The 13,180-nt window shown below is 34.3% G+C and overlaps 2 protein-coding genes across 3 annotated transcripts; one reads left to right on the top strand and one right to left on the bottom strand.

The window, feature by feature from the left end:
- The first annotated feature begins 936 nt into the window (after positions 1-936).
- On the top strand, positions 937-1,617 carry LOC109788367 (calcium-binding protein KRP1). The gene has a single exon (XM_020347073.3). The coding sequence runs from the start codon at positions 1,147-1,149 to the stop codon at positions 1,489-1,491; it is 345 nt and encodes a 114-aa protein (XP_020202662.1). The 5' UTR covers positions 937-1,146; the 3' UTR covers positions 1,492-1,617.
- Positions 1,618-3,566: 1,949 nt separating this feature from the next.
- On the bottom strand, positions 3,567-10,166 carry LOC109788358 (ubiquitin thioesterase otubain-like protein). Of its 2 annotated transcripts, none has more exons than XM_083067099.1 (10): positions 10,012-10,166; positions 9,874-9,921; positions 9,354-9,626; positions 9,019-9,084; positions 8,839-8,922; positions 8,273-8,395; positions 4,656-4,708; positions 4,406-4,455; positions 4,230-4,330; positions 3,567-4,051 (listed from the first exon to the last, which is right to left on the bottom strand). In XM_083067099.1, exons 3-10 carry the CDS (start codon positions 9,534-9,536, stop codon positions 3,788-3,790), a joined length of 924 nt encoding a protein of 307 aa, XP_082923225.1. In that variant the 5' UTR covers positions 9,537-9,626; positions 9,874-9,921; positions 10,012-10,166; the 3' UTR covers positions 3,567-3,787. The 2 variants fall into 2 exon arrangements, with proteins under 2 accessions (XP_082923225.1, XP_082923228.1); XM_083067102.1 differs by having other exon boundaries at positions 10,051-10,136.
- Positions 10,167-13,180: the final 3,014 nt, after the last annotated feature.

Here is a 13,180-nt window from a genome sequence, read left to right as displayed (position 1 = left end):
TGTCACTTTGCAATTGGCACGAAGGCATTGCAGTTGTGGGCCTACTGGTGTCACATACACAGTGCGCAAACCATCTTTCATAGAAGCCACGTAACTGTACAAATCCAAACCCATTAAGACAGAATCTCCGCAAACACAAAGTTAAATCCAAACTATCGAAAACTACATGAAATTTCTATGATTTGACTACTTTGTTTCTTCTCTTTATAGCAATTCGGCACCTTCCCCATGCACTTTTCTGTCAGAACAAAGTGAATGCATTATCATTATTCCATCAAAAAATATTAAGTCAGTTACCATTATAAACATGTAACATAACAAACCTAGGGTCTTCACTCTTCTGGAAGACAAAAGTATATGTAATAATTGTGTCGATTATTATGATCCCTTGGAAATACGTACTCTAGCTAGCATCCCAATTGAAAATATCTCATAATTTATAAGATCCAAATTATAGTACAATGATGATTGCTAAGCACCTAATCCAACTCGCCCTCTCATTCTAATTATGTGTGGGTCAACTGAAGGCTTTTGGACTACATAGCTAGATCACGGCATCTTCTTGCTTTCCTTGTTTGTTACCTTTTCGTGTTTGGATATGGCAGGGTCGGCCCAAAACCCAAGAAAGTACCAAAATTTTGTGTCTCTCGAAAGAGAGGAAAATGCTAAGCTCATGAGTCACTATAATTGTACCTTCCTTAGTCACACACTACAGAGGTTCCCACGCACCTTCCACGAAAGAGTAACCCCTTTAGACAAGAAAACGGCCTCGAATTTGTGCAACCAAAAATAAGGCCTAGCGACAACTCCCTCTATCTCTTGCTTGCTCCCTTTATTATTATTTCTATCGCTTTCCTCGTTTCTAAATTCTAATTATATCATGTTTTTTCCTTTCCACCCCCACACATCCAAAAATAGTGTGTATATTTAACATTTTCCTTAACCAAACCCTCTTATCCGTACCTGAATTGTCAAGTTGTAATCAACACTTGCACCACTCCTTCCTCCAACACTTTCCTTTGTGCTTTTCATCTCACTATATAAATGCGCGCACCCAGATCAGCAACTTCCTCACCAACACAAACCCCATTTGGTTTCTTTCATTTATAGTTACAAGTGTGGTGTTGCACTGGGAAATAAAGAGGAATGGCATCGAAGAAGAACACGGTTGTGTTTGAGGACTACTTCCCTGCAATGATGGAGAAGCTAGGGACAGAGGGGTTTATGAAGGAGCTGACAAACGGATTTCAGTTGTTGATGGACAGAGAGAAGAAGGTGATAACGTTTGAGAGCTTGAAGAAGAACTCGGCGTTGCTTGGGTTGGAAGGGATGAGCGATGATGAGATAAGGTGCATGCTAAGAGAAGGTGATCTTGATGGCGATGGAGCACTGGATGAGATGGAGTTCTGCACCCTCATGTTCAGGCTGAGTCCTGCTTTGATGAACAATTCAAAGGAGCTTTTGGAGGAGGCCATTTTCATTGCTTATTAGTCTACTCTTCTTAGCTCTTTTTCTTTTTTTTTATTTTCAATGCCCTACTCTGTAACTGCGGTTACTTCTACTTGCTTCAACTTCAACTCTTATTCAACAATGCCATTGCCACCACTTATTAACTTATTATTGCTCTTTATTTTTCCCTCTCTTACCATACGCTAACCTATGCCAATAGGCATCCATCACCATTATTTAAAACAATATTAAACTTTAAGCATTCAAACAGTAATGTGGATATTGACCCTCTTATAGTTATTAGTGGGCAAGTGCAGACCGGAACCAAAAACAATCCAAATTTCCTAATTGAATTTTACAGCCTTCCAAAGTCTCAAAGGTTACTTCCAATCAATTAAGATATAGACATATTGAATTTTCAACTGTATAAAATTTAGAATAAGTAATCCAGGCGCGTTGCAAAGAAACAGAGCACGTCAATTGAATTAGCTTTTCACTTGGAATTTGCCAGATCAAGTGTTTAGCGTGACCATGACTACTTTACACTGTCTTAGGGATTATTGAGCCCACAAAATTTATAAATCCAAATGGCGGTGGAGTAATTGATCCCCTTGGCCTAGACAGCACGCAAAAATTCATATACTACAATAAAGAATTACATGTAAGAAACTTCACTCATCCGCATCTTATGAGATTTAACAAAATTTCACTCAATATCCTCTATCTTTTTTATCCTATATAAACTTCGATTAATTTATATATTTATATATATATAATATCATCGGTTACCCATTTAGTTAACAAAAACTTTTAATTTAGTATACAATTATATAAATTGAATAAGGTTAAAATAATGCAATAAAGAAAATAGGGATATCAAGCATAATTTATACTTATATAATTTCATTAATGTATACTTTAACAAATGACGTAAATGTCGTCATAACATTGTTTTCTTTCCGCGATATTATTTATAAATGTAAAATATTAATTGATACACGAACAAAAACATTTAACGAAGACCCCATGAAAAGACAAAAAAAAAAAAAAAAAAAAAAAAAAAAAAAAAAAAGACTTGGCAAATCAGCTTAAAGATAATTCGCTTCGTCATTGCCATAAATAACAGTTGAACGGAGAAGCATCTTAAATACGCTTCACTCCATAATCGAGTATAGGTTGAAAAGTTTAGATGAACACGGAACCTTACAAAGTTATCAAATGACCATAATCATGTATTGGCTGGGAAGCACCAAGTATGAGCCTTTGATCTGAATAGTGACAGTGTTTCAAATAACTGAAAGTTCACCTCACCACATGATTGGAATACATTGATACAACTTATTTTCCTTAGTTTGAAATCAACTCTTGGTCGAAACTCTTTTCCTTATCTAAAGAATAGAGCTATCATAAAGAAATAAGCGAAGGCCAGTAAAATAGTTACAGAGAAGATTTTGGACCGGGTTGGGCCACAGCCAATTTGACTGTCCCTTCGAGGAGCTTTACTTGTCATGGAAAGGTAAAAACAAACCTACGTTGGACCCAAAAAGAATATTAAGAAATTCAACTGCCAAGCCCATTGCCTATTGCCCGTCATCACATTCTTACCAAAACATTCTCCACAGATGAGATGAGAACATGGAAAGAGCTAATCATAAATTTATAATCATAACGGATAGTCAAAATTAGATTCATATACAACAATCTTAATTATTTATATATAATTTTATAATCCACATTAATTCTTTTCACCTCACGGGATTCTTCACCTACAGTCTCTCACAGTCTCGTATTATCCCTAAGTTTTACACGATAATGATAAAATGATTGTTTGTGCTATATATTACTGTAACAAATGCGCACACATGCAAAACAGAAACTGCCACAATGAGATAATACACGTGCTTCATTCCACAGGAGCTACAAGTAGCCATGCCAACACACTAATCACTACCGCCAATGCAGACATATCGAGATGTAATCATGGCCAACATGTAAACCACCAAGCATCAAGCTTAGTTTTGATTGTTAGTGCTTTAATGTTGACGAACTTTGTTGATCAATAGGTAAAATTCAAGAAAATTGACCAATCAAATGCAAAGATATTGAGAATGAAATCATGGCCAACAAGAAAAGCATCAAGCTGAGTTTTGATTGTTAGTGCGTTAATGTTGAAGTACTTTGCTGATCAATATAACAACATTCAAGAAAATTGATCGTTCAACATTAACAAGGTACAGACGACACATGTCCTTTAGCAACCAACACAAGTTGAGTGCAAAGCTGTTGCGGCTCCACACCATCAAAAAAGTAGTAAACAAAGGGTCTTCCCAAAAGGTCATCATTTTGGATAGAGGATGTCATAGTGACCAGGGCGATACAGCAGTGTGATGAAAGGAATGTTCTTTTCGGAGCTACAACTAGCATTTGGGAGATCACCAGCCACTGGCATGAAATCATGATGATTAACACTGACACCACCAGTATCACATGAACTGCGGTCAAGGTACACAACACGGATTGGAATGCCCAATGCATCTGAAAGGGCCGTAATGTGCACATGATCGCTCTCTTCACCCATTGGTTCAACAGAAGATTGGCAAAACTAAACCACAATAAATAACACGAGATGGAAAATTAAACATTAAAATCAGAAGACAGATCATGGATAGCTTTTTCACCAATAGATATAATGATTGTATAGTTTCATTTTTTTGCCAGATATTAACTTCTTCACAAGCAACTTTTGGAAGGATTATAAAAATTCTCAACATTGAACAAACCTGCTCGACTGTTGTATTAGTTAAGCCCAGTATAAAAGGTTCAAAAAATTCTTTGCGCTTTTGTATTTCAGCAGAGGTCACAAATCTGAAGAACATAACCACTGACAAACCAAATTTGTCAAGATATGTGAAAGAAACAAGATCAATGCATTTGGGGTGGGTTTTAAGTCACTCACCATAATCAGACGTTGGCTGATCTCGGCTTCTGAGAACAAGCTCTTCATGACTGTGATCATATTATAACATAAAGTTCATTCAAACAAAACCTCGGGGCATATAGAAAAGAATAAGAAAAAAAAATTGAGAGAGAAAAGAATAAGAAAATTAGATAAACAGAAAATAGCAATAATTAAATATTTTAGAGCATATGATGATTCTGGTTCATCATTGTCAAGGCAAATTCACGGTGAAGGAAAAAGTTAACACCTTATAGAAGTCTCTTTCCCTTGAATAACACATTCCAGCTGCTCAAGGAATAACTGAAATTTTTTTTACAACAATAGAGTTGATCAAAATTAACTTATATATCCTTAGATGGGGAAAGTAGTTGTATTACTGAGAATTATAACCTTTGGAAGTACATCTACAGATTTAAAAATTAATAAATAGGAAGGTCCAGACCACCTCCATCCAGTTCAATCCATTTTCTTAAAAATATTAAATATGTATTTCTGATTATTGGTTCTAAAACAAGAAAGAAAACAAATAAGTACAAACTCTATGCAAGAACAAATAAAAAATGTAGAAACGAGAAAACCCAACAAGAACATAAAAACGTAAACACAGAAAAAACGCAATAGCAAAATGAAAAAGATTAAGAAAAGAGAATACAATAAATTTACGTAATTTAGCCAATTTGGCCTACATCCATGGGAGAGAGGAGATAACTATTTGAAAACAAGATTAAGTCTTTACAATAGAGCAACTCTTGCTCTTCTCGGAAACCCCTTGATCTCTTTAACCGGTTCTCCATTCCTCTCTACATATCTTCTTCTCAGCTCTTTGTGCTCACATTTAGCACTTTGCACTCACTTTCTACAACATCCCATTTTTCATAAAATATAATATAAACATTTTATTGATAAGTTTGGTATTTTTATTTCTATTAACAAGAGCTATTTAATATTTACTTAATTATTTGATATATTTTGCATTATAATATAAGGTGTTTTATTAAAGGATTAATTTAAATTTTTATAACATTTTATTAAGTGGAAAGGGAATTAGTAACTAAGGTTAGGTGTTTAGATATTTTGTGATATTTTGTGAAGATATTGATTAATATGTGTGAATTGAGTGATTTAGAATGTTAATTACATTTTATAGAGCGCTTTTACCAAAATATGAGTTTATGCGTGGAATTGGATGTGGGTAACTCGTAGTCGCTAGGGAGACGTGATTTCTAGGGGGGAGATCGCATTCTCACTCAATGAGATATGCTAGGTTGCTCAGTGATAAGCCCCAAGGGGCTCAACTCACTCACTTAGATGTCAGTCGCTCACCAAGAAGCCTCAAGGGGCTCAACTTGTTCAGCTAGATGTTGGTCGCTCAACGAGAAGCCCTAGGGGGCTCAACTCACTCAACTATATGTTATTTGCTCAACAAGAGGCTCCAAAAAGCTTAGCTCGCTCTGCGACTATTAGATGATTGTTTTATCCTTGTGATCTTGATACTACCTTTTTACTAATGATTAGTTGACGTTTTTGAGAATGTACATGAGATATATGATTGATAAGAGGAATATGTGATATGTAAAGTGAGATCATGTGTATGTTGTTGCATTGAGTCTGTTTGACACGCATCATTCGCATAAAAGATTGGGAATCAGTCTTTGGGAATAGCTCGATTTAGAGGTCCTAGTCCTGTCCTCGTGAGCATAGAACGTATCTTGCATGGCTTAGCTAACCTGATTAGAGCCTAATAGTATGTCCTTCTAGTGAGAGTATGTAGATGATGTGACCCGACATGTACTCCTAAACTTTCCTACATGTGTTATTGACAATACACAAGTATAATGTTTTTACTGGTGCCACATACATGATAACATGTAGTCTGTGTCCATTACATAATGCATTATAATGTATCTATTATTGTTTATTATGTTATGACTATATGATCGTGGTTATAATGCTTGTCTGTGTATGTTATACCTTGTGTCTTTGTATTTGACCATCCAATTTGCATTTTTGCACCGCGAGTCAAAGAAATGTTTCTCACTCCCTTTGCTTAGAGTTGTTTTCCTTGGTTGTTATGCAAGTGATCATATCAACATGAGACTGAAGATGTTGGTAATGAAGTTTAAGCTTCGGTATTGGATTTTGCATTGATAGAACACGTGACATCGGGACATAGCTAAGACTAGATTAGGATGTTGTTCTGTTGAATTATTTTGGAAAACATTCGTTTAATTTCCTTATAATTTTAATTATGTTATTTTGTTAAGTTAAGAATGTGATGTTTTCTATCCGAACATGTTTGTTTTATTTATAAAGAATTACATATTTAGTTTCTATTACTTATGTATTATAGAGGGTATCACACTTTCTCTATATCGCACTAAGAAATGATCCCCAAACACACACACACATACACATATATATAGGGATCCAAGACATTAAGACTAAGTCTTATAAAAAGACAAACCGAACCTATCAGAAGATAGCCTAAATCCATTAGACAAATTAAACCCATTAGGCTAATGGATGGAGATAGATTGAGTGTATAGTCTGAACCCATCAAACAAACGAAGACAGACTAAACTTATAAGATTGTATAGACAAAAGACTTTATAGAGCATACAAATGATACATTAGATTTTGAGTCATAATCAATATTGGTCATTGCCTATACTTCCACCAAGACAAATAGAACAACAAATTGCAAAATAATTTCAAATTATTACCCTCAATATAAAAAATTTCTATAGATTCAACATGACATTTTTTCTATTGTATGGTATCTCATTTACTAGAAGATTTTATTTCCCTCGTTGGTAAATTTTCATTGGAAAAATTTAAACTTAAGAAGATAAGCAAGAAATTGTGAATAGCTTCCAGCGCAAAAAAATAAATAAATAAATAATCATAACTCCAATATGTGTAAAGCACTTTGTAAGGATCATAAGGGTAGCTGCTTGGGATCTAGATGGGCTTCTATTGAAGTTGGCTTTCAATGTCTGATCTTAGAAGATATCAACCTCAAAGTAATTTGCAAGGGAAGGAGAGAAGATTAAAGAAAAGACTTATGATACTGAAGATAGTAACTAGCCATCATAAGGTAATTAAGGTAATCTACTTCATTTTATTTAAATTTTGGGGGGAAAATAAAAGAAAAAATGAGTTCAAATTTATTCCTACATGAACAAATTTAGTTACATAAGTATTATATGATGTGGTTAATTTTGGAGAATACTTTAATAAAAGAAATCCCTTGATTATCACATGACTAAGGGCCTATTTGATAAACTTATCCAAAAACACTTCTAGGAGAAGAAAAATTAAAATAAACTTTTGCACAAGCTAAAACTAGCTTATGCATAAGTTAAAGATCAAATTTTGGAGAAACTAATAGGAGAGAGCTTCTACAAATCTACTTATGCATAAGTTAATTTTAGCTTATGGAGAAGCTTATTTCATTTTTCTTTCCTATTTTTCTCTCCTAGAAGTACTTTTTAAGAAGTTTACTCAATTAGGCTCTAACAAGACAGTTAAGGAATTAAAACTGGATAAAAGGAAGATCTACTCTAACATCTCCCATAATTTTAAGGGCTTAATTTGTAGATATCAAATGTATCGGTTGCTACATTCAACTACCAGAGCTTATTCAGTACACCCAGTGCAATATGCCTATTTCAAAAAATAGCAACCAAAAGTTTGGAACATTTTTCAAATATTAGTTGGCTGTAGGGCTGTAGGCAATTATGCCAAGAGATTGTTAAAATGTCAATATAAATGTTACATTAGGATATATTATATTATAAAATAAATAAGCAGATATATATATCCCATAAAGTTAAGGAATGAAGTATGCAGTAGACAAGTTACCGAAAAAAAATCTTCAAAAGTCAAGTCTGCATAACCCAAGGTCTGCAGTGCTTTTCTACTTTTTTCAACATTGGCTTTGATGCGATCAATTTCTGCTTGGTCTTGACATTCCATAATATGCTCCTGGGACAAAAAAAAAAAAGTTGAAGACAGTTTAATCATTGATCAAAGTTATTGGAATATTTAAAGTTTAATACAGTAGTAGGTCTCAAAAGAAAAAACATGGGAACTTTTAGTTAGATCCCTAAACTTAAAAAGAAAATGTAATTATTTCCTTAATCTGCTACAGTTCTTGTAAATGGGTCCCTGAAGACAGATAAAAGTGACTCGAAACTACCAGAAAAATAATTTGTGACAACTTTACTAACTCCATGTACCTAATTACAAAAATTGAAGAAGATCAATGACCTAATTACAATTTTTTTTTTAGTTTAGGAATCTAATTAAAATTTCTATAAAAAAATTCAAGGACCTACGAATGCATTAAACCAATATTTGATTACACAGTCCATAAACCCCAAAATAGCCATCCTTTATGCACTTAAGCTAGATACACCGAAACATACAAGATACGAAAACATAAAGCATCGAAAGAAGCAGTTTCCATCTCCCCGAGTACGACGTATGGCATCATATTGCTCATCAAGCACCTGTATTAAGGGTAATTAGAAAAGAACTCAATAAACATGATAAGATGAAATTAGAAAATAAACCACAAAATTAAACAGAGATAAAAGTCAGCAAACCCTTATTTTTTCCAGCAAAATAGGACTGCCTGATTTATATTCAGCAGCTAAGCTACTCAGTGGTTCCTGCCAATTTGCCACAAGAAACCATTGTTCTTATATTCATAATTAAAATCGTATTCAGCTGCCTCCATCCAGAAAATAAGTCAAAAAAAATAAAAAATAAAAATGATAAGGGACAAATAATGCATGGCACCCTCCTCAAGCTCAAATAGATTAAAATCAGAGCTTCAAGAGAAGGGAACTTATAGCACTTATACACAGTAAACCAATTAAACCTAAATATCTAGACAAAAAATGAAAGAAGTTTCAAAAAGATGTGCGCTTAGCCTTGCCTTGTCACCCACAAATGGAACTTTCTTGCCTTCCTCAGCCTGAATTTCATACTGCTGCTGCATTATGTCATCATCCCCAAAATTGGCCCACTCACCCAATTCAGACTCTCTAGCAATCTCACAGTCTGCGACAGTCACAGACTTTATTTTCCCATCTTCCAAGACTGCTTCTTTATTCTGCATTTTTTTTCACTTAAAGCAGTTCGGTATTTTTTAAAATCCACTAATTTTTAGAACAAGCAACAAAACAATCTATTCACGAACTGAACAACCCTGCCAAAAATAATATCAGTTCATGTTAGTCTGTGAAAAGCTGTTAATATTCTCACTAATGAAATTCAATCAAAGTCGTACGTAGGTGGCAACATAATATTCCGGTCATAAACTATTAGCAACAACATTAACAATAATCGAATATATTGATATCCTTTCTTTCTGTCACGACACAAGATGAATAGACTGACGTAGGCGGCAACATTAGCATACAATTGCAAACTACGAGGATTAAATAGAAACTAACCGTCAATTTCACGAGCAGTGTTAGGCAAACCCTTTTTCGGTGCTGTAACTGCAAACGAAAGAAATCACGGTGAAGTCTCATTCAATTCGCATTGAGAAACGAAAACAAGAACACGAAATGGAGAAGGTATAACAGTACCTGCAAGCTGTACGATGAGAAGAGAAGAGAAACCCTTACCCCAAAATCACTACGCAGCACAGCACAGTGAGGTGCACGACTGAACGCAAATCCCTAAATTCCGAAACGCATAAGCGTTAGCGTTTTATAGTGCACGGCGCTGACGGTTTAATTATCTTTATGTAAGAAAATAACTTTTAATTTTATTTTCAGGAATTATTGAGATGATATTTACTTTATTCAGAGAATTTAAAAAAAATAATTAAAATTATTATTTATTATTATTTCAATTGAAATCTCCATCTCTATTCTCTATTAATATAATATAATAACAATAATAATAATAATAATATATACATTTGAGACTAATAATAATAATATATACATTTGAGAATCCTTTCTAACAACAAGCTTTGTACGCGTCATCTTCTCTGACATTTCTCGGATTTTGATATACTTAAGGTGAACATTATTATTTATCAGTAGTTGTGATTTTGTTTCGTGTAACAATTATTACCTATTAATTCTTTTAGTAGAGATGGATCCAGCAATCTATCAAAGGAAAAATTTGGGTTTTCTTCTTTTTTCGTAATTATTTAAATTCACATCTTCTAATAAATAAATATTTAACAATAAATGACTTTTACAAAAAAATATTTACTACTTTTACACATTTTTTATAGAATTACTTTTACACATAAAATTAAAGTTAATGACAGCAAAACTTTGTTGAGTAGTATAATAACCCAATATAAATTTACTAATTAAATTATTGAATAATATATATGAATATTTAATTTATTTAACATTAGCTAAAGGCAGTTATAATTTTTACCATGGATAAAATTAATTTGAAACGAATGTATATATATATATATATATTAAAATTTTAAGATTTAATTTTATAAAATTAAATACTACCAATTTTAAACATTTAATAATTTTTTAAAAATAATATTAGATAATATTTGATAATTTTCAAATTTTTGTTGTATATATTAAAAAGTATTGATTTGTTTATGTCAATTTTGAAAGAGAGAAGAAAGAAGTAGGAGAAAAAAAAAATAAAGAAAAATTTTAAATTGTTACTTTTTTTTAGAATTTTAAATTCTACAATTTTAAGAAATAAAAAAAAATACTTGAATTCTAATTTTTTTTTGTAAATTCTTCATCCAAATAAAATATTTCACCCAAAAATATTTAAAATTCATCAAAAAAAATTAAATTACTTCATTAAAATTCTTCATTATTCCTAAGAAAATTATTGTCTTATGTGTAATATTATATATTAAGAATTAAATCTTTGTTAATAACTTAATTTTTTAATATAACAATATACATTTTTTTATCATTTCAAAATTTTGTTCAATTTATATGAAGGAAAATAAGTTTAAATTATATTTATCCGTAGATAAAATATTATAAAGACCTAATAGTTACACTTACTATTGGACAATTACTAAGTAGTGGAAGACTAAGTAATGTAACATTGTAAAAAAAAAAAAAAAAAAAAAAAAAAAAAAAAAAAAGGCTGATTCAGTAGCCCAGAACGGGCCGTTCCCAAACTGGAACGGGCCGTTCCACACTACTGAATTGAACTACATATTGTAGTTGAGAACGGGCCGTTCCGGCAAGGAGAACGGGCCGTTCTAGGAAGGAGAACGGGCCGTTCCGGAGGGAGAATGGGCCGTTCCGGAGGGAGAACGGGCTGTTCCTGAGGGAGAACGGGCTGTTCTGGATGAGTCCCGGAACGGGCCGTTCTGTTTTCAGAACGGGCCGTTCTGGGCGTGGATTTTGTGCGTGATCTGGGAGTTCAGAACGGGCCGTTCCGGTATCGGTACGGGCCGTTCTGGCCACTCCGGATTGCCTATAAATAGGGGTGAAGGGGGGGCCGTGAGGAGTTATGGTTCTAGAGAGAAGTTTTAGAGAGAAGGTCTCTGGGTCAGTGAGCTCCTTTCTCTCCCAAATTTCTCTGTTTAACTCCTTTTCTCCTCTAGATCAATAACTCCTTCTGTCTTTTCTTGAATTTCAGATTAGAAAGCTTGTTTTGGGAGGACTGAAGTTTCGAGTTGAGCCTCGAGGGGAAATTATACTTTTGATTCTGTCTTTGGCTATCTGAGCCAATCTTCAGGTAAGGGAAGCTAGATTGTTTGCATGTGGCTGAATTTGTTAGTTTGGATGAGAATTTTGAACTCTCTGAATAGTTTTAGGCCGGGCGCAGGTTGAGCGTATCAGGCGTGGAAGAGCTTAGAGCTCTTGGGTTGGTGTTAGGCCAGGCGCGAGTTGACGGCACTGTGCTTGAATATATTTATGAATGAATTGATGCTTATGCATGTTTAAAGTTGAAGTTTTAGATCATGTATGTATGATATATGATGTATGGTGAGGTGTGATTCATATGTATGCTTTGTGATGATATATATGAATGTTTGAATATGATACGTTCATATGGTATGTATTGATCATAATGGTAGGTAGACCATTTATGATGTATGATGCATTATTGCATGTGATGTCTTATGACATGTGTATGGTTGTTGATCATGATGGTGGGCAGACCATTATGATGTATGATGCATGATTGCATGTGATGCCTATGGCATGAGTCTAGCCTAGGACTTGAGGAGAGGAAAAATATTTCGAACTGGAAGAGCTCACATAGAGTCTCTTGAGAGTGGTGCTTGGATAGGCCACTAATATATGAGAGTGGTGCTCTGGGAGGCCACTGGATTTGGGAGAGTGGTGCTCAGATAGGCCACTGGGTTGGGTGAGTCTCCTCTAAGTCCTTAGCTAGTGTTGGAGCGGGGTATGAGGTCGAGGGTTATTCCCTTAACCAAGTACTCGGGAAGGTGCGTGGATCCTTGCGGATAGTCGGTGGGCGAACTCCACAATTGACTTGGTTAATGCATGCCAAGGTCGTGGTAAGCCCGTACCCAGCTGTGCTATACCTGACGGTGGATCTGGACTTCCAAGTGTGTAAGTGACATCATCCGAGTAAACCCGAGTGAGGATTATATATCCTGTTTAGCTGTGACCGAGCGGGCGCATTGGGCGTGAAAACGGTTGGGGTGGTTTCGGTAGGATGGAATGTCACTTATACAGCTCTATTGTTATGGAGATCTCCTAGGTGTATGCGTGACGACGCATTAGATGATTGATATGTATGCCTATCTGTCATGAGTTGCATTCA

Source organism: Cajanus cajan, chromosome 1 (genome assembly GCF_000230855.2).
Source record: "Cajanus cajan strain Asha chromosome 1, NIPB_CcT2T_4, whole genome shotgun sequence".
In the NCBI taxonomy this organism is placed as follows: domain Eukaryota; kingdom Viridiplantae; phylum Streptophyta; class Magnoliopsida; order Fabales; family Fabaceae; genus Cajanus; species Cajanus cajan.
Note: the sequence above shows the minus strand (reverse complement) of the source record. Positions and strands in the feature narration are given on the sequence as shown.